At 41.6% G+C, this 18689-nt stretch overlaps 1 protein-coding gene across 6 annotated transcripts in view; it reads right to left on the bottom strand.

Moving 5' to 3' along the window:
• Positions 1 to 18689, bottom strand: part of NCKIPSD (NCK interacting protein with SH3 domain) — a 100498-nt gene that overhangs the window by 49825 nt on the left and 31984 nt on the right. For all 6 annotated transcript variants that reach the window (XR_010793907.1, XM_066617686.1, XM_066617687.1 and 3 more), the window contains exons 2-3: positions 10840 to 10952; positions 9669 to 9864 (exon numbers count right to left, since the gene is read on the bottom strand). Coding sequence is in view for 5 of the 6 variants with exons in the window: in XM_066617686.1 (XP_066473783.1) it covers positions 9669 to 9864; positions 10840 to 10952 (309 nt within the window). In the remaining variant the exon portion in view is untranslated. The remainder of the gene's footprint in view (positions 1 to 9668; positions 9865 to 10839; positions 10953 to 18689) is intronic.

Raw genomic sequence — 18689 nt, 5'->3', positions numbered from 1 at the left:
AACTGCAGGGAAGTAATGTGGGAAGAGAAATTTGTCCTCTCCTACATTGGGTTGATTATTTTGCCTGATCCAGTAGGGCTTTTCCTACACGGCTGAACTCCACATTAGGAATTTGAGGCATTTTCCTTCCCACATGCATTCCAAACAAAATAAATGCTTGATGGCTTTGGTTATTTTGAAAGATAGTCACATATCCTTTCTGTGGACTTGGCAGATCCAAGGCTATAACTCACTGGATATTTTAAATTTGCTACAGGTAGACAGCAATGCAAGGCCAAGCATGTAAACAGAAAAAAATATAGTTTTAAAACATGATGAGCTCATTCTACATTTTATTTATTTTTTCTAGAAAATCTGCAATTCAAATGTTTATAAAAGTCAAAGCAACCTTATGAGGAGTTAGTGTTTTAATAGTTTTGCATATTTTACATGACACCTTGCTTCCAAGTCCTTTACACTTTTAGCTACCAAAACGGGCAACTCATTTCTGAAATTTAAAAGGGGCAAATTTTTAATTTAAAGCTGGAACTTAGAATTTTAATTGAATGTCACCCCACACACTACAAAGGAGTGTCTTGATGACACGAGTTCTATGTGCTTGTCTTCTTATCTTTTTTGCTTCCTACAACCATCTTTTATCACTAACCTAAACTGTTAGATTACAGTTAATGGATACATTTTCACTAAAGTGCTCAAACTAGGACACTTTATGAAAACTGCAGCTCTCTCCTGCAATTCCAGCTAAATCCTGAACATATAGAAAAGTGTAAGTATGAAGTGATTATGCTCATTCAGGATTTAGCTAAAACTGACAACAATGGAGCCACTTGTTCATTGAAAGGTTTGACAGTCCCCAGTTTCCCAAAAATATCACAGCTGGGGAAAAATAAGTACAGAGAATGTATTTTCAAAATACTGGCAAAATGCCTTTTCCGTTCCCCCACAAGCTTCTGTAAGTGCAGCTGCAAGTCTAAATCAAAATTCCTCTATATTCAGCAAACCCTACTGGCTCAGCAGACAGCTTGAAATAGCCAGGGGCAGCAGGATCTAGCCTTCTTCATTGTAATTTCACCTGAAGTTAGAAAGGAATTCTCAGTGCTTCACTGGTTCTAATGAAGTTTCTCAACTCAACCCCTATTTGCCTTGTCTGAGATTAAAATATGTACAGTAGTTCTGAGTGGAATTCAGGAAATAAGTTCTGACACTGAGTATTTGTATTATAAAAATTTATATCCTGCTTTCTAAAAAGAAAATCGAAGTGTCTAACATTTACATGAGATCAAATTTTCTTAAAGTACTAAAATAAATAAAACATGGAAGGGAGTGGTAGAGTGCCACATAAAATTCTTCATACAGCATCTGCCAGCCTAACCATTTGCAGCAAAAGTGTCCCCAACTAAGCAGCTAACTGAAACAAGTCTTCAACCCTGCTGGCATCCCAACAACATGAAAGATGTCCTAAAGTGCATAAAGAAGAGAGTAACAAAGAAGCTGTACCACCACTGAAAATGCCCTGCCTCTGGCCACCATTCCCAACACCTTCTTCAGAGGCAGCACTCAAAACAAGGACCCCTTGGATGATTTTAAGGCAACAGCCTACTTTCCAAATATGTGCTTGCCGGTTAATGAGAATGTTGTGATGGTAAGGGAGCTTCACCATTTCTGTTGACTTTCACCTGTAAATGTGTGTTCTCCCCATCAATGTCCCACAGAGCTGGACTATTTCCCTAGATGGGTTCCGAGTTGAAGAATTTAATAAATATTCCACAGCAGTTCCCCAATTTAGCAGGGTCATGGCACCCTTCTTTTGCAGTGGCGTCTTTTTCAGTGCTCTTCTGGGCGCAGCCATCCTGGATTGCACGAAATCACTTGAGATCTCATGCAATCCAAGAAGGCAGCACCCATCTTCCCAGCTCTCCCAGGCACCACAAAAGACGATGCCAACAGAGACATCCCATGGCACCCCTGTGAGATCACCAGTGCTACATCCTCAGACACCATGGCACACAGCTTGAGAACCACTGTCCTAGGAAGGGAAGGGCATTTTCAGGGAAGAATCTGTGGTCACAGAAAGAGTTAAGAGTTTCTGCTTCCATCTGCCTGTTTCTCATTTATTTAATGCACAAATACCCTGCCTTTCCCCTGCACTGTATTCTCCCCTGAAAATGCTCTCTAACCTCTGTATTAGCATTACAATGCACACGAACGCCTCTCTTAATATACAATACTATTCTCATTAATTGAATCAACCTGAGTTTTCTGTTACCACAATTAAGCCCTGGTTTTCTGGACAACAAAAATAGCTCTGTGTTAACCTCTCCTTTTTTTGCTACTGCTTTCTGGACACTGACCAAGTGAAAGCTGGTGAAGTTGAAAAGAATCAGATCAATTTCATGCTGCTAGTGCTTACCAACTCTCCCCTACCACCCACAAAACACACTGGCAACATAATACTAGAGAAACCTAGACGGGAAACAGCATCAAAAGAAAAATTTTCCTCTTCTCTCACTTCTGCTTTACTAGCATGAACAAACAACATGCAACAAACACCATATCAACAGTCACTCCCATAAATTAGGTCAAAAAATCACCCAATTCAGGTTTATCCACATATCTGTCAGCCATAGAGACTTTATTTTTACACAAAGAGCATCCAAAGATATCCAGACACTTCCCCAATCCAGGGGCTGAAGTGGTTTAAAAGAGCCTAATTTTATCCCCCAAAGAAAACCTTTCAGCAGATACGACTGCCCCAGGTCACCCAAAAAAAAACCAGAGGACAGGGAGAATTTGCCGTAGATGTGTGCCCTGTAAAGAATGTGCCCATCCCAACATCAACCTGGCCCAAAAAGATCCCTTTTGCAGTGACTGAAGTTTGTGAAACCTTAAATTTTGCACAGTTACTTGTTTAATGCTATCACTGCTTAGGAAATAATTTTGCTCTGTTTCGCATTACCATCAGTCTCAAAGCTAGCAAATGACTTTTCAAAGTGGAGGGAATAAAATCAGCCTCAACAATCTGGAAAGCTGGCAAATTAGTGCATTCTTCAGTTGGATGTTTCTAAGAATACGAAGATTTTTTCTTCTTCATTGCTTCCAAGTTCATCTGTTTATCACACAGCCACAGACATTCTACGAGGAGTGCACTCCAAGGAGATTGGTCATAAATCCTTCAGTTACTACATACAGGAAACTTGCCGTCCTATTAGTCGAAGCACTTGCATCTCACTAGAGCTTCACTGACACAAGAGGATCACGATGGGAAATATAGATGGAGAAAGGATTTGTGTTGCTCATTGTTCTGCCCAGAGACACTTCGACTTTCTCCTTTTCTTTAGAAGAGATTTAATGAGTTTGTTCCTGTTGACTACAGATGCAAACAAAACACCACAAGATACAGCAGGTGACATGCATTACTCTATTCCAGGCATGTCCAACAGGTAGATCGCGATCTACCTGTAGATCGCGGAGGGGTCAGAGGTAGATCGCCAGCCCCACTTGGCTCCATCTCTCCAGCAGTTCGCCCCATCGCTAGGGAGAGCTCGTGCTGGCAGGTCATCTGCAGAGGGCTTGCTGCCGCTGCTAATCCTTTGCCTGTCTTTTTTCCCTGTCTGTGGGAATCTTTCCTGCAGGTATATTGTTTGGCACTAGTTTTTGTGCCAATAGTTTGTGGGTACCCCAGGGGACTGCTGCCTGCGTCCCCGCAACGAGACGCCACAGGACCGGCGTCATACCTGGTCTCCTGCCTCTCAGAATCACCCACTCCTGCTCCCGTCCCAGCACCCCTTTGAAGTGTGTTATATACCGGGCTATATCCATTCGCCCAGGCTTTAACTGAATACAGTTACTGTATTAGTTGTGTCATGTGCTGGTCATTGGTTGCTTTATAGTTTGCTTTCATTAAACGTTTTCGGGCAGACACAACAAAGTGTCAAGAATTTGATGATTTTGGCGGGCTTTTCCAATTTTGGTCTAACTTGCCTATGCCTTGCTTTCAAATTGGTTCAAACCACTGTGACTTTTACTTGCCTCTGCAATTTTAGTTTGCCTAGCCTTTGCGTTGATTCTACACTGTGTGCAGAATTTATTAAATCGCGTGTGGTGGTATTTGAACTTGTTTGGCAGTATTTGATTTTATCTGGTTTGCTGGACAGGTGTTTGAGTTTTTTTGATGACTGTTTGGTGGTATTTGATTATTGGTGCCAGTATGATGAATTCTTATTTTAGAACTGCATGTGTGGTTTTGGCATCTCCAGACCTTGTATTGCACATCATCCAGAGGTCTTCAGTTCCTGTTGATCTTTAATACTTTGGGACAGTGACAGTTTTGGACCAGATTCAGCCAGTGTTTATACTAACTTAGCAGATTTGGCCTTCTTACGAGGGTCGCCCAGAAAGTAATGCACCACATTTTTTTTCTTCAACAATTATTTATTGAACACAATGAAACTTACACACAAGAAAGAATGATGTTTCTTCTACACTCCCTATTTTTCCACGTAATCTCCGTCCAGTTCTATGGCCTTCCTCCAGCGAGACACAAGGGCATGTATGCCCTGTCAGTACCACTCCTTGTTCTGGTCACGAAGCCATTTCTGCACTGTGCGAATCACCTCTTCGTCATCCTCAAAATGTCTTCCGCGAATGGCATCTTTTAATGGCCCAAACAAGTGGAAGTCTGAGGGAGCTAGGTCAGGGCTGTAGGGTGGATGGGGTAACACAGTCCAACCCTGTTTAGTGATGTGTTCCGAAGTCCTCAAACTTGTGTGAGGCCGAGCGTTATCATGTTGAATCAAACATTCACCTGGGTTGTTATGGCGCCGAAGTCACTGGAAGCGCTTCTTGAGTTTGGTTAATGTCTTCACATAAGCTTCAGAATTAATGGTGCTGCCTCTTGGCATCACATCAATGAGTATGACGCCCTCACAGTCCCAAAACACAGTGATCATGACCTTACTGGCGGAAGCAGTTGCTTTGAATTTTTTCTTCTGTGGAGATTGAGGATGACGCCATTCCATCGACTGTCTTTTTGTTTTGGGCTCAAAATGGTGAACCCAGATTTCATCACCTGTCACAATCCTGGACAAGAACGCTTCCCCCTCATCTTCAAAACGTTTCAGCAACTCAGAAGAAATGTTTTTTCTGAGAGATTTGTGGTCCACCGTAAGAGCGCAGAACCCATCGTGCACACACTTTTGAGTAATCAAGAGCATGGATTATTGCATCCACACTTCCTTTGCTGTTTGACAGCTTCAGCGCCAAACAGTCGTTATGCGTCGGTCCTCGCGAATGAGCACATCAGCAAGCTGCATCTTGTCAGGTGTGACAGCCGTGGATGGCCACCCCGAACGCTGCAAATCTTGGAGCTCTGCTGAACCACCTTCTAATGGCCTCACCCTCTGTGCCCAGTGACTAACCATACTTCTGTCGACTACAGATTCTCCATAAACTGTACACAAACGTTAGTGAATGTTCCCAACAGTTTTTCTCCGCAGTGAGAAATTCAATGACGACACGCTGCTTGTAACGTACATCACTTACAGAAGCCATTTCGAAACACTGCTGCAGCTACGCTATCTGTCTGAAGAAACCAAAAATTTGTGTGCGCACTCCTGAAAATTCAAATAATCTATATGTAAAGTTTCACATTCGTACCATTACTGTAGGCTGAGAAAAAAAATGTGGTGCATTACTTTCTGGGCGACCCTTGTACATCCAGCCACCCCAGTATAACGAAGATGAGTGTTCCAAAGAGCAAAACCTACCACTTTCATGATGACTGGGATATGGACTACTTCTTCATCATGGTGAAAGACAAGTGTTGTTGTCGAATTTGTAACGCCCCATTATCCTTGCCCAAAAAGGGTAATCTGGAACGTCATTATAAGGCTCTGCATAGCAATAATTTTCCACCCAAAAGTGAAATTTGTAAACTGAAGCTCAAGGAACTTAAATCAAAATTGGATACTCAGCAACAGTTGATGGCGAAGCCAAGGTCACATTCGCTCAATGCAACTATAGCATCCTTCAAGGTCAGCAACCTGATCACAAAGAAATGCAAGCCTTTCACTGAAGGGGAATTTGTAAAAGATTGTTTTCCTGAAGCAGCTGACAATCTTTTTGAAGGATTTAAAAATAAGAGATCATAGCTGCTATTCAAGATGTACAATTGTCAAGAAACACCATCGGGAAGCAAATAGAAAAGACGTGTGGACACACAACTGAACAATTGTTGGACGTTGTTTCAAATTGTGTGCTCTCTCACTCCAACTCGATGAATCCACAGACATAAGAGACATAGCCCAGTTAGTAGTCTATCTGGATGGTTTTTGAAGACTTCAGTGTTGAAGAAGAACTACTTGGAATGATTTCTTTAAAAGGGAGAACTACTGATCAGGAAATGTTCAGTTCTTTCCATTCTTCTGTGACAAAGTGTAATCTTCCATTGCATAGACTTGTTTCCATCACTACTGATGGAGCAATGACAGGTGAGGTTAACGGTTTCATAGCCCTCTGTAGACAGCATGACGACTTCCCAGATTTCCTTTCTTACCACTGCATCATTCACCAGCAAGTTTTGGCAAGCAAGAGACTCAATACAAAGACTGTCATGGACATCACTTTCAAAATTGTAAATTCAGTTCGTGGAAGATCACTCCAAAGACGGCTTTTCAATCTTACTCTTGATGAAGGGGCAGTGGAAATCATTTTGCACACAGATGTAAGGTGGCTAAGTAGGCACAAATTTCTGCAAAGATTTCGTGATTTGCTGAATGAAATAAGAAGTTTTTTTGAAGGAGAGGGGAGATGACCAAGCAGAGTTGGAAGATGAAGAGTGGTTATGTGATCTGGCATTTCTTGCTGACTTTACAGGCAAACTAAGTGATATGAACCTTGAACTACAAGGTAAAAAGAAATGTATTGGCGAGATGGTGAGTACAGTTTCATCCTACAAGAGCAAATTTGAGCTAATGATGACTGACCTTGCAAACAACACTTTTGATCATTTTCCTAATACGCAGGACCATCTGGGACAATATCCAAATTTTGTTTTTCAGAATGAGAAGTATGTGACAGAAATCTGTTCTGTTATCCAGGAATCTGAAAATAGATTCTGTGACTTCCAAAAAATTGGAACAGTTGTGGAGTATTTGTCATACCCATTCAAAGTAGATGTGGACATTAAAGAAACTGCAGCTGCTATCCGTAAAAACTACTCACTGAACAAGCCATCTCTTGAAAACGAAATATTAACCCTTAAAAATGACATTTTTCTCAAGACACGTGCTGAGCAAGAATCGTTTTGGAAGCTAGTGCCTAGAGACAAATTTCCCAACTTGAGAAGATGCAGTGAAGCTGTACACTCCTGTTTCAGTTCAACTTATTTGTGTGAATCTGCGTTTTCCCATCTGAAAATGACAAAGAGTACACAACGTTCCAACATGACAGATGAACATCTCCAGGATTCCCTGAGACTGGCCCTCACGCAATATTCACCCAACTTCAAAAAGCTGGTGGATGAAATGCAGGTTCAGACGTCTCACTAATGAGCAAGAGCGAAATATTAAAGATTGTGCAAGATCAGCTTGGATCAATACTCGACCTAAATTTAACACAAATTACTCAATAAAAGTTAAAGTTATTAAGACAGTTAAAGAAAGTTATTACTCAATAAAACTTTAAGCAAAAATGTACTTTCCATTTCCTCTCGCAGTTCTTACTGGATCTTCCTCTGTTTTGTTTTTGCTTAATTTGCTTAACAGCTGATCACATCCAAGTAAATGACAGAAGGACAGCAACCCACTCTGCAGGCATCTGCAGACCCAGAATAGCCCTCCAAAGGTTTCAGAAGCCACTTCCAGTTTTTGAAAGCCACTACTAGTTTGCCTCTAAAAACCAGAAGTGGCTTACAGAGGTTTTGGAGGATCATTCCGAGGTCTGCAGAGTGGGTTGCTGGCCAGGAGAGGACTCCAGTACCACTAGGAGCATCATGAACCCATCACAGAGAATGAGGTGGATCGCGGTGCTGCAAAATTTGGGAAACCCTGCGCTAGACAGAAACAGTCAACTTGGAAACCTCCTTCTCTAATCTGTACACAGGTTCCCAAAATCTGGAAGACCCCTCGGTTGAGCAAATGCCAAAATGAAGGTCAAGCATCTGGGAAACCATGACAATCTGATGACCAATCTCACTCTGATGAATTTAGAGCAACCAGGCAATAAACAATAGAAAGGAGCTTAACAAGAGATTAAAGGGAAAAGAGAAAATAAAGAAACAGGGAGGGGATGGAGGTGATCAAATACACATGACACAGATCAAAAGAAAAAGCAAGGCTGCTCCAAAGCAGGGTCTGGCAAAGTTGACAGAGCTGAAGATAAAGACACTGATGCAAGATAGTTAGATATTCCCCGGTTCTTAGCCTACACACTTTGTCAGAAGAAAGGGGGAAGGGATCTGGGTCCTGAACTCTATCAAGTAGCTGAGCCCTTTCATTAATGCATAGCAATAAACAAAAACCACAGCAACTGTGCATGACTCTAGAAAACATACATTCGCCAGTATCATAGGGTCAGCTTATAGGAGGAGTGAGGGCCACCTAGATCCAGCCACACCTTTCCTTTAACCTTGCCAGGTGGGCTTGACTGTCAGTGGGCAAATGCTACTTTCAGAAGAGGACTAGCCAGTATCCTTTGATTCTAGGAAAACCCAGGCAATGACACAGCAAATCCACAGAGCAGTTATCTGGAATACCATGGGCCCATTCTATAATGACCCTGGACTCCTGCATGGAGATGTCTCAGCTGCTTATTTGTAGTAGTTGGGACATCACAACAGCTTCTAGGGGGTTAGAAAAGTCCACAAAATAGGCAAATGCAAGGGTTTTTGCAACGATTGCATTAAAGACAAAGGCTCACCTTACTCAGTTTCTCTCTAAAATGTTTAAGCCCAAGAGCTCTGAGTTCAATATTTTCATAACCAAAATTTTTCATCAGCCTTAAATCGATAAATTAAAATGTGTCAATATATGATGTAACGGTACTTCTCAGAACCAAAAGGCAGAGGAATGCCTAAAAGGCTATTTTAATCTTTGTATATTTTTATCCCCTGCATAGCTTCTGAAGGAATTAAAGACTTTGTCACAAATTGCTCTTTTCTGCTATATTCCATGTGTTAGAAAAAAAAGACACTTCTAATTTCCTCCCCTTACACATGAAGGGAGGGGAGAAGCATGCGAGTGTAAGGCTCACCAAGTTTTGTTCTTGTCTTTACTATGATTTGTTTGGATAACCGAGCCAAAGAGGTATCACCTGCACCAGGTAAAGATAACCTGAACCTGCCACAGAATTAACCTCACTTGATCTACCATCTTGTGTTCTCAGAGCAGAGTACAGAGGAAGCAGAGAGAGCCAGGAGGTGACATGTCACATTTTTAACAACTATGCCTGATAAAGAATCAATAGACTTTGACAACTTAAAGAAACTAAGTGGCATGTTGGACTAATAAACAGCTTTTTACTTGTTCTGTGTAGAACCAACATCTACAACCAATTACAAAGGCCGAGTGTAAGAAATGCAAACCATCTCCCTAAAAGATAAAATTCCAGTATGAACAGCACATACAGAAGTACTTTGCGTGATAAAGATTTTAATATGCCAAAGATACTACCTGGTAAAGGCCACCTTCATCCTCTTGGGGCTCAGTGTTGGGCAAACTGTGGTGTCGCTCATATCCCATCCGGCAGACACCATTGGGTTGCCTGGCTAGGTCCAGATGATGATCACTGGAGGATGGAGTCATCCCTTGAGTGGATGGCAAGTTAGCTTTGCGGGAAACCGTTTCCTTCCGATGATGGATTAACTTCCTGTCGATAGACCAAAACCATCATATACAAGACTTCTCATTAGCCACGACAACTATCCCTTTTCACTCCACTGCAATGTCTTTTCTAGTGGCTTTTGATGCTTTTTCTTCTGAATCTTTTGAAATTGTGAGCCTTTTTAGGACAGAAAACTAATTAGTTATTTGATTTTCCCTGTAAACGGCTTTGTGAACATTTTTAAAAGTGGTATATAAATATTCTTAATAAGATATTGTACTGTATATTTGCGCCCTAACCTTATATTAAAATATCTTAATAAGATATTGTACTGAATATTTGCGAATTGACTATCTGGCTAGTCAATGGGGGGGGAAGAGAGTGAAACAGGGTTCAGAGTGTGACAACATCATATCCTATGTTGTTCCTATTTAGTGTCACATTGTTCCTATGTTCCTATTTAGTGTCACAAGGAAGTCAGAATATAGAAACTGCCATGGCAGTTCCATCTCTCTTATCTGGTCATAAATGGAAACTGCAGGCAGTAAACCCATTTGCATTCTAATAATGCATCTCATTTAAAGTGGCTCAGTCCATACTCTCCTAACACTGGTTCCCAAACTGTGGGTCGAGACAGACCAGGATTTTGGGTGGGTCACTGACAAGTTAACAGCTGACAAAGGAAAATATACTGTGCCTTATGAAAACTGAAACAGAGCAGCACTTGCACATTTACTATTGAGTAGGTGACTGTGCCTCGAAGGGCAGCCCAATGGGGAACACAACGCCATCAGAGTAGTCCCAATCCATGAACATGGAGCTCAACATTCCAGAAGGTGGCCCGCGCCTCCACCATAGTAAAAAGGCTGCTTGAGCTGCTAGTAAAGTGAAACTTTTTATAAAGTCTCATAAACCTAGGTGGGTCACAAAAGACTATTGTTTTAAAAAGCGAGTTCCAGCGCTAAAAAGTTTGGGAACCACTGGTCTTGACTATTCCTGTTTGCTACTAGCTATACTTACTGAAGGACATCTCTCTGCTCCAAGTTGTATCTTCCCCCATTCTTCATTGCTGCATTATGAATTGCTTCAATAGCTCTGTCAATAGATTGTAGAACCACATCTTGTTCAAGTACCTGAGGAATAGAACATGCTACCTGTTAAGCACCTTCATTTTCATCTTCCCAAAGTTTCTAAACAATATGAAATTGACAAGCATAGCCATCTTAATCCTCTTTTATAGACAACCTTTGAAACTCATTGTTTAGTACTCTCATAACCACAGTTGATGCTTATAATAGAAATCAATTTCCCAATTCTATCTTATGGGTATTTGATAAAAGTTCCTTTAAAAAATAGAGACACAGAACACTAAAGTTTGCTTTTTTTTTTTTAAAGTAACATACAAAATGGATTCTGTCTGTGCAAGATTTATCAGCCAAATAGAAAAGCATTTGTTTGGAAGCTGTAGGGGATACATCACAGCTCCACTCACCCATCCTGGGCCCTGGAGTCCCAACAATTCATTACAGGAAGATCAATTGCAAAACTTCAGAGGCGCAATGCAGCTCTTCAGATCAATTTCACATTCAGATAGCCACAGTGACTCTTTCACTATTCACTGCAAGTTGTGACAATTTTAAGTTTATGTCCTTCTGCTGTCTTTGCTTGCCTCTGAATAGAATAAGGAGCTGGATTCCTCCCTACCCCGCCCCCCCCAAAAAATCTAAAAGCCAACGTAGAGTCTATACGTTTAGGCAACCAGGCACCTGAAAACAAACACAGGAAGTCACTGAAGGAGCCAAGCCACTGACAGAAATTATGGATCACGACCTTTATTTTGTTTCTTAAATAGGTAACCTAGATTCCACAGATAAGCAAATCTGTAGAAAGGGGGGCCCACCTGTACCTATTTTTCTAATGTCAGGAATTCTCAGTGTCATTTTGAATATGCACAATTTTAGCTTTGTGTGTTGATATTGAAAGTAATCCTCACGTAAGATGAGGGGTGACTGTACTATGTATTGGGCCCAGTGCAGTTACTGCAATGATGGTTTATAATGTTCTTATCTCCCCACTGCTGCAAAGGGGTGACAAATGACATTCGCCTTAAAACCATATTCAAGGCAGCCCCAGGCAGAGAGACATTAGCTGAACTTCAAGGTTACATGGGCATGATCACTGGTGTCAGAATTGTTGCATTTTAGGGAAGAACACCTGACCTTTCCATTACTGTCAAAAGATACTCCAAGCCATAACATTTACATGTTTTTCAAGCAGCTAAGAGGAGACCAAAAACACCCCTGCATCACAAACCTACTCTTTTTAGGGTACCCCATTAAAAAAATAGAAAATCTCCCTCTATAAAGACCACAATCACCTATCAACACCACTTCTAGGATGGATTAAAAACTCAATGATTTTTTAAAACCAGTTTTTTTTAAGCTTTCAGTTATACTTTGCTTTTTTAAAAAATTGGTGGTAATAGATTTACAGCTAAAAAGATCACCCACAGACAATTTGGAAGTCCCTGAACATAGATAATTCTTTAGAGCAGCAATTTTCAGCCTTTCATCACATAGCAACTAACAAGGTGTAAAAATTGTCAATGCATACCATCATTTTTTTACAATTGACAGGGCATACCCATTGACAGCAGGGGCTTGCATCCCCCAGTTACCTCCCCCTCGATTCCAAACTCTCATAGCACACTAGTAGACCACCCACAGCACACCAGTGTGCCATGGCATAGTGGCTGAAAAAGGTTGCCAAGTCTCAGCAGCCTATTAGTTTGATCCAGAACAAGCGTACTCTGAAAGATTGAAACAAATAAAGAAAGACTACAAAGGTACAGAGAGAAAGAAGGAAGGGACACAAACAGACAAGGAAGCGTATTAAGGGAGAAGCAAAACTGGAAACCAACAGGAAAACAAAGACAAAAAAGTAGTGACAGACTAAAGAGAGGAAAAAAGTACTGGAGGTCAAGATGAACAGAAACAGATAGGGCACACACAAGATTTGTTCTATATCCTCCCCAATTCATAAAAGCAAATACATCACCCTGGTTCAATTTTGCAACACATTGCTGCTGCATATCAAGCTCTTTTAACCACTTCTCACTAGATTTGGTTTTCCAGGTCCTTCACCATCTTTGTTTTCCTCCTATGAACCAGTTCAAGCTTGTCAATCTCTCTTAAAATGCCCAGCACTGGGTGCAATATCCCAAATAAATGTTGAACAGGGCATATGTATTACTTCTCATGAACTATATTCAATGCCTCAATTAATGGAGTCTAATACATCAATACCTTGCACTTTCAGCTGGTTACTGACCAGAGCATGGACGAAAGTAAAAATGAATGAATGTCAAAGCATAGCCTTATTTAGCTTGCAAATTTATTCAGGCTGGCAAAAAAACATATTTGTATAAAACATGGGGATGCGTGTGAAACCTAAAAAATAGAGGGAAGACAAACATACTGTACAAACTGGATGAAATCAGACGAAAGGAAAGCACATGGACAAAAATTTGAAATGTCGTTATAATTGAAAACAGTCAAAAGAGCAAAACGATTAAAGTCAAAGTACTGCTGTATTGCATTAGCTTTATTTGCAGCTGCATCACTCTGCTGGCTCATGTTCAGCTTGTGGTTCACACATCACTAGAAATAAATAAATAATAATACTGTTAATAAATAAATACTGTTAATAACTAGAACCTTTTTACACATGCTGCTGCCACGTTATGTCTCCCCAGCTCATACCACTTTTTCTTATTCTTTCAGAGACCTGGTATAGGTATGCTACATTTAGTTTCCATCTTGTTGCTTCTGGAAAGTTAACATAAGAACAGTCCCACTGGATCAGGCCATAGGCCCACCTAGTCCAGCTTCCTGTATCTCACAGTGGCCCACCAAATGCCCCAGGGAGCACACCAGATAACAAGAGACCTGCATCCTGGTGCCCTCCCTTGCACTGGCATTCTGACATAGCCCATTTCTAAAATCAGGACGTTGCACATACACATCATGGCTTGTAAACCATAATGGATTTTTCCTCCAGAAACTTGTCCAATCCCCTTTTAAAAGCATCCAGGCTACATGCCGTCACCACATCCTGCGGCAAGGAGTTCCACAGACCGACCACACAGCGAGTAAAGAAATATTTTCTTTTGTCTGTCCTAACCCTCCCACCACTCGATTTTAGTGGATGTCCCCTGGTTCTGGTGTTATGTGAGAGTGTAAAGAGCATCTCTGTCCACTTTATCCTTCCCATGGATAATTTTGTATGTCTCAATCATGTCCCCCCTCAGGTGTCTCTTTTCTAGGCTGAAGAGGCCAAACGCCATAGCCTTTCCTCATAAGGAAACATATATTCTTATGTTCTTAAGGAAGGTGCCCCAGCCCAGTAATCATCTTAGTCGCTCTCTTTTGCACCTTTTCCATTTCCACTATGTCCTTTATGAGATGTGGCGACCAGAACCGGACACAATACTCCAGGTGTGGCCTTACCATCGATTTCTACAACGGCATTATAATATTAGCCGTTTTGTTCTTAATACCTTTTCTAATGATCCCAAGCATAGAATTGGCCTTCTTCATTGCCGCTGCACATTGGGTCAACACTTTTATCGACCTTTCCATCACCACACCAAGATCTCTGTCCTGATCTGTCACAGACAGCTCAGAACCCATTAGCCTATATGTGAGGTTTTGATTTTTTGCCCCAATGTGCATGACTTTACACTTACTGACATTGAAGCGCATCTGCCATTTTGCTGCCCATTCTGCCAGTCTGGAGAGATCCTTCTGGAGCTGCTCACAATCACGTCTGGTCTTCACCACTTGGAAAAGTTTGATGTTGTCTGCAAACTTTGCAACCCCACTGCTCATCCCTGTCTCCAGGTCATTTATGAAGAGGTTGAAGAGCTCCCAGGACAGATCCTTGGGGCACACCGAGTAAAGTTCTACTCACTTACCCTACAATCCAGTAGCACAATTTGCTCTATACTGGATTGCAATACTTCTCCTCAAGTAAACTATCATGCTTGGTTTCCTGGTGTATGTACAGAAAGCCAAACGAAAACCCATTAGTCAAACAACTGCTCAGGCATTCACACTTGTCTAAGCCACTATAATTGTGTAGTGCCAATCATACAAACTGCCAGAGAGAAAAAGTTTTAGGATTATTCTCCTCCAGAGTATACAGTGTTTTTTGTTTTTTTTAAAAAAACCCAATCAATGTGTCTTAATTGGTATAGCAAACCAATTAATGGTTGGCAACCTTCAGTCTTGAAAGACTATGGTATAAGCCTATAGCACCCAATATTCCCAGGCGGTCTCCCATCCAAGTACTAACCAGGCCTGACCCTACTTAGCTTCCAAGATCAGACAAGATCAGGCATGTGCAGTAGTGACTCTGGTTCAGCAAATGCATGAATTTAAATGGGAAATACGATTTAATTAGACCCCATTTTTTTCTAAGTAATTTAAATCATTTAAAACTCAAAGTCTTAGTCTGATATTAAGTCAGTTTGATTTTATTTTTACAATGTATCTCATGCTTTTTTGCACATGATTCATTCTTTACAATTGTCACAGATTCTTGGTTTATTTAAGTAATCTAAAATTGCCCCAGTGCAACACAAGATAGGAGGAAAATCAACTTACACTCACTAGCCTGGTGCAACAAAATCACATCCCTGAAAATCTATCATTTAGGCATGATGAACATTAGATCCTTTTTAGTAGGAAAGCATGCCTCCTATAACTGAATTAAATACTTCATGTTATCACAAGCACACTTCCCATCCCTATGCCAGAAGGTTTATGAGGGCATTAATAAGGTCTTTGCATAACAGAATGAATTCTCAAATGGGGAAGGAATATGAACATAAACTTTCCTGGATACTGGAGGATGTCTCAAATGAGACAAAAAACAGGTACACATACTACTTAAGTAAAATGAAAGCCATCTGAAAAAGCTTCTGCAAGGCAACTTCTCCCCACAGCAGGCATAACATGCAAGAGTGACTCCTTACACGGAGCATGCCACTATCAGAGGTCCACAGCAGATGCTGGTTGATGAAAGACTAATCAAAGTTTTATTGCACATAGGATACCATATTTATATTTTAGCAGGGCATAATCTTAGAACTAAATCCAGACACTGATATTTCTAATCTTTGTTAATAATATGAGTAAATAAAAAATTTAATCACTCTATCCCATGGGCCTCCTTATTTCTCCTTCTCTGGATTAACACCACAAATACAATCAATTTTTTTCTTCCAAAGCTCCACCAAACCTGCTTATGTCTATGCTTTAGACTCAGAGTCAGAGAAGAAAATGCTTTCTCCCCCCAACAACTGAGAGAGATTTCTTTACATTTCTGAAATGTTTTTCTCTAAACTCACTCACAGAACATCTGCACAAAGCATTCAGTGTGCTTAATGGCATTTCCCAAAGTTATTGCCTTTTCTCCTTCCCTCTAAAATTCTGTTCTGCTCCACAATCTTGGCTACAGAGGATTTTAAGCCAATTCAGGTCACTGTACTATTCAGAAAAATGCAACATGACCATATGATCCTTTCTACAGCCCATCCCCCAACCACTTTTCTATTTTCCATTTGACGCCCTCCAGTACACTTACAAAAAAATCACTCCTGCAGAGTACTTCTTTAAGTGTCAGTCTGCAAAACGCCACAGCTGTTTAAATGCCAGTCACATAGGAGAACTTGTTCAGCAGTCTAGAATAATCATACCTTTCAGAAAAAACATTCTTCTAGACAAATGGGATCTTATAGGGTATGCTGACAGAGCCAAAGACGAACTGTAGGCATACACTGAGCACAAAATTTACATATTTATGGAAAGAGGACTATTACACATATGACAAGTCCCTGAAAAATGTGTGTTTCTGGCCCAGTTTTCCCTTTCCTTTGGGAAGGTTAGATTAACCACAATAATATTCCTCGCCTTCCTTGTCTCTCCCAATTTAAAGGAAAGCACTGCAAACCTGTACCAATTTCATTCCATGAGTCATGCTAAATTAGATGCAAGATGCTTTCTACATTCTGCTTAGAGATTGGATTCATATGCAGTAGCTATATGCTACATTCAAGCAATGTTCCCTGCTACCTAACAGAAGAAATAAGAAATAACGAAAATGCTGTTTAGTATCTACCATCAGAGTAATCCTATGTAGGCAAAATGCTTAACCATTGTTAGTGCTCACCCTAGTTTGCTGCCTTAACCCTGGTTAAAGTTGAACTGAAAAATTTATTCAAGTTTTCAGCTCAATATGGACTCACCTTTTTCACCACAGCCATCTGAACACATGTCCTGGCAGCAGCAGTCATTGGCTGGCATCAGAGGATGTTGGAGCAAGGGCAGGACACATTGCTTCTTGCACTTGTTTTTAATCCAATTTGACTTCAGTGACACCATGTTAACAGTGCACAGCAGCAGCAGAGAGCTTGAAAGCCATTTATAAGTGGGGAGAACACTTTGCACATCCAAACTACAAAATTCTCCCTCAAGCCCTGTAGACCTCCAGAAGCTGTAGGGGGAGCAATCCATTTTATCTTTTTGTTAAACGTAATGCTGAGCTAAAACGGGGGACCAAGATATAGGAAAATGTTCATGCTCCCTTTGTCATTTTTCAGGGGGAGAGGGGCAAAAGGACATAAATATGTTCCAGTGAGTGGAGAGATGCAAATTTGTCATCATGCTGCCAAGACAACAATGCCAACCCTTCCTATAATCCCATGCTGCTACAACACTTTTCCCATAGACACCACCCCAAATAGCAAGCTTCTCCCCGTTTTAAAATTAGTTAGATTGCAAGTCATGATGATATCAAATAGGGTTTCTACTTTTAAAACCAAGAGATGCCTAATTAAAAGTATAATGGATACAACATAACAAGGTCACTCCCCCTATCAGACTGTGTGAACCATTCTGCAACCACACTATTAGGAACATCTGCCACATAAAGGCAACACAGCAAAGACACCATCCGATGCTCAAAAATCATATATTAAAAGACTGATGCATGCATTTCCGTCTCTGAGATGCTATAAGACTGCTGAACGTGCTGCAACACACTAACATGGGCACTGCTCTGAAAGTGGTCACCCATGCTCAATCTGCAGTACAGCTTAGCTTCCTACCAGAAAAATACCTGTGCTCTGATTAAAACTAGCATGTGATGAATGGGACCACTACAGCAGTGTTCCCTATGCCTGCGGTTTTCAAACTCTCAGGGAGTTTGAAACCCACAATAAGTCTTGGTGGGGGGAGGCGGCAGGGGCGGGGGGAAGGCAGGATCCCCAGGATCGCATTGCTCAGGGGGCTGCAGGGACTGGGGTGCACCCTGCAGTCCCTGCAGCAGCCGTCCCTGGGTTCAGGGAGCTGTGCACGAGCACCTGCAGGACTCCCCAGGTCAGGAAAAGTGAGAGTGGAGAGATCGCGCTCTGCCTCCGCTAAACCAGAAGCGGAGCTCAATCTCTCCACTCTCACTTTCCCTGACCTGGGGAGCCCTGCAGGTGCTCCCCACACCCACGAACGGCTGCTGCAGGAACTGCAGGATGCACCCCAGTCCCTGCAGCCCCATCAGAAGGGAAAGTGGAGCGATCACGCTCCGCTTCCTGTTTAGCGGAGGCGAGGTGCGATCGCCCCACTCACTTTCCCGGACCTGGACGCGCAGGGCTTCCCACACTCCCAGGAGGGAGTGCCCAAGCCCCTGCAGCCCCCCTGAGCTGCATGATCCTGGGGATCCCTTAAGGGGAAAGACAACAGGGTCCTCAGGCTGAGGCGTCACAATATCCCAGTTTGAATACCACTGCTATAAGCAAACAGCTTATAGCAAGA

The sequence above is a fragment of the Tiliqua scincoides genome, chromosome 2, assembly GCF_035046505.1.
Source record: "Tiliqua scincoides isolate rTilSci1 chromosome 2, rTilSci1.hap2, whole genome shotgun sequence".
Taxonomy (NCBI): domain Eukaryota; kingdom Metazoa; phylum Chordata; class Lepidosauria; order Squamata; family Scincidae; genus Tiliqua; species Tiliqua scincoides.
This window is presented reverse-complemented; position numbering and strand designations above follow the sequence as displayed.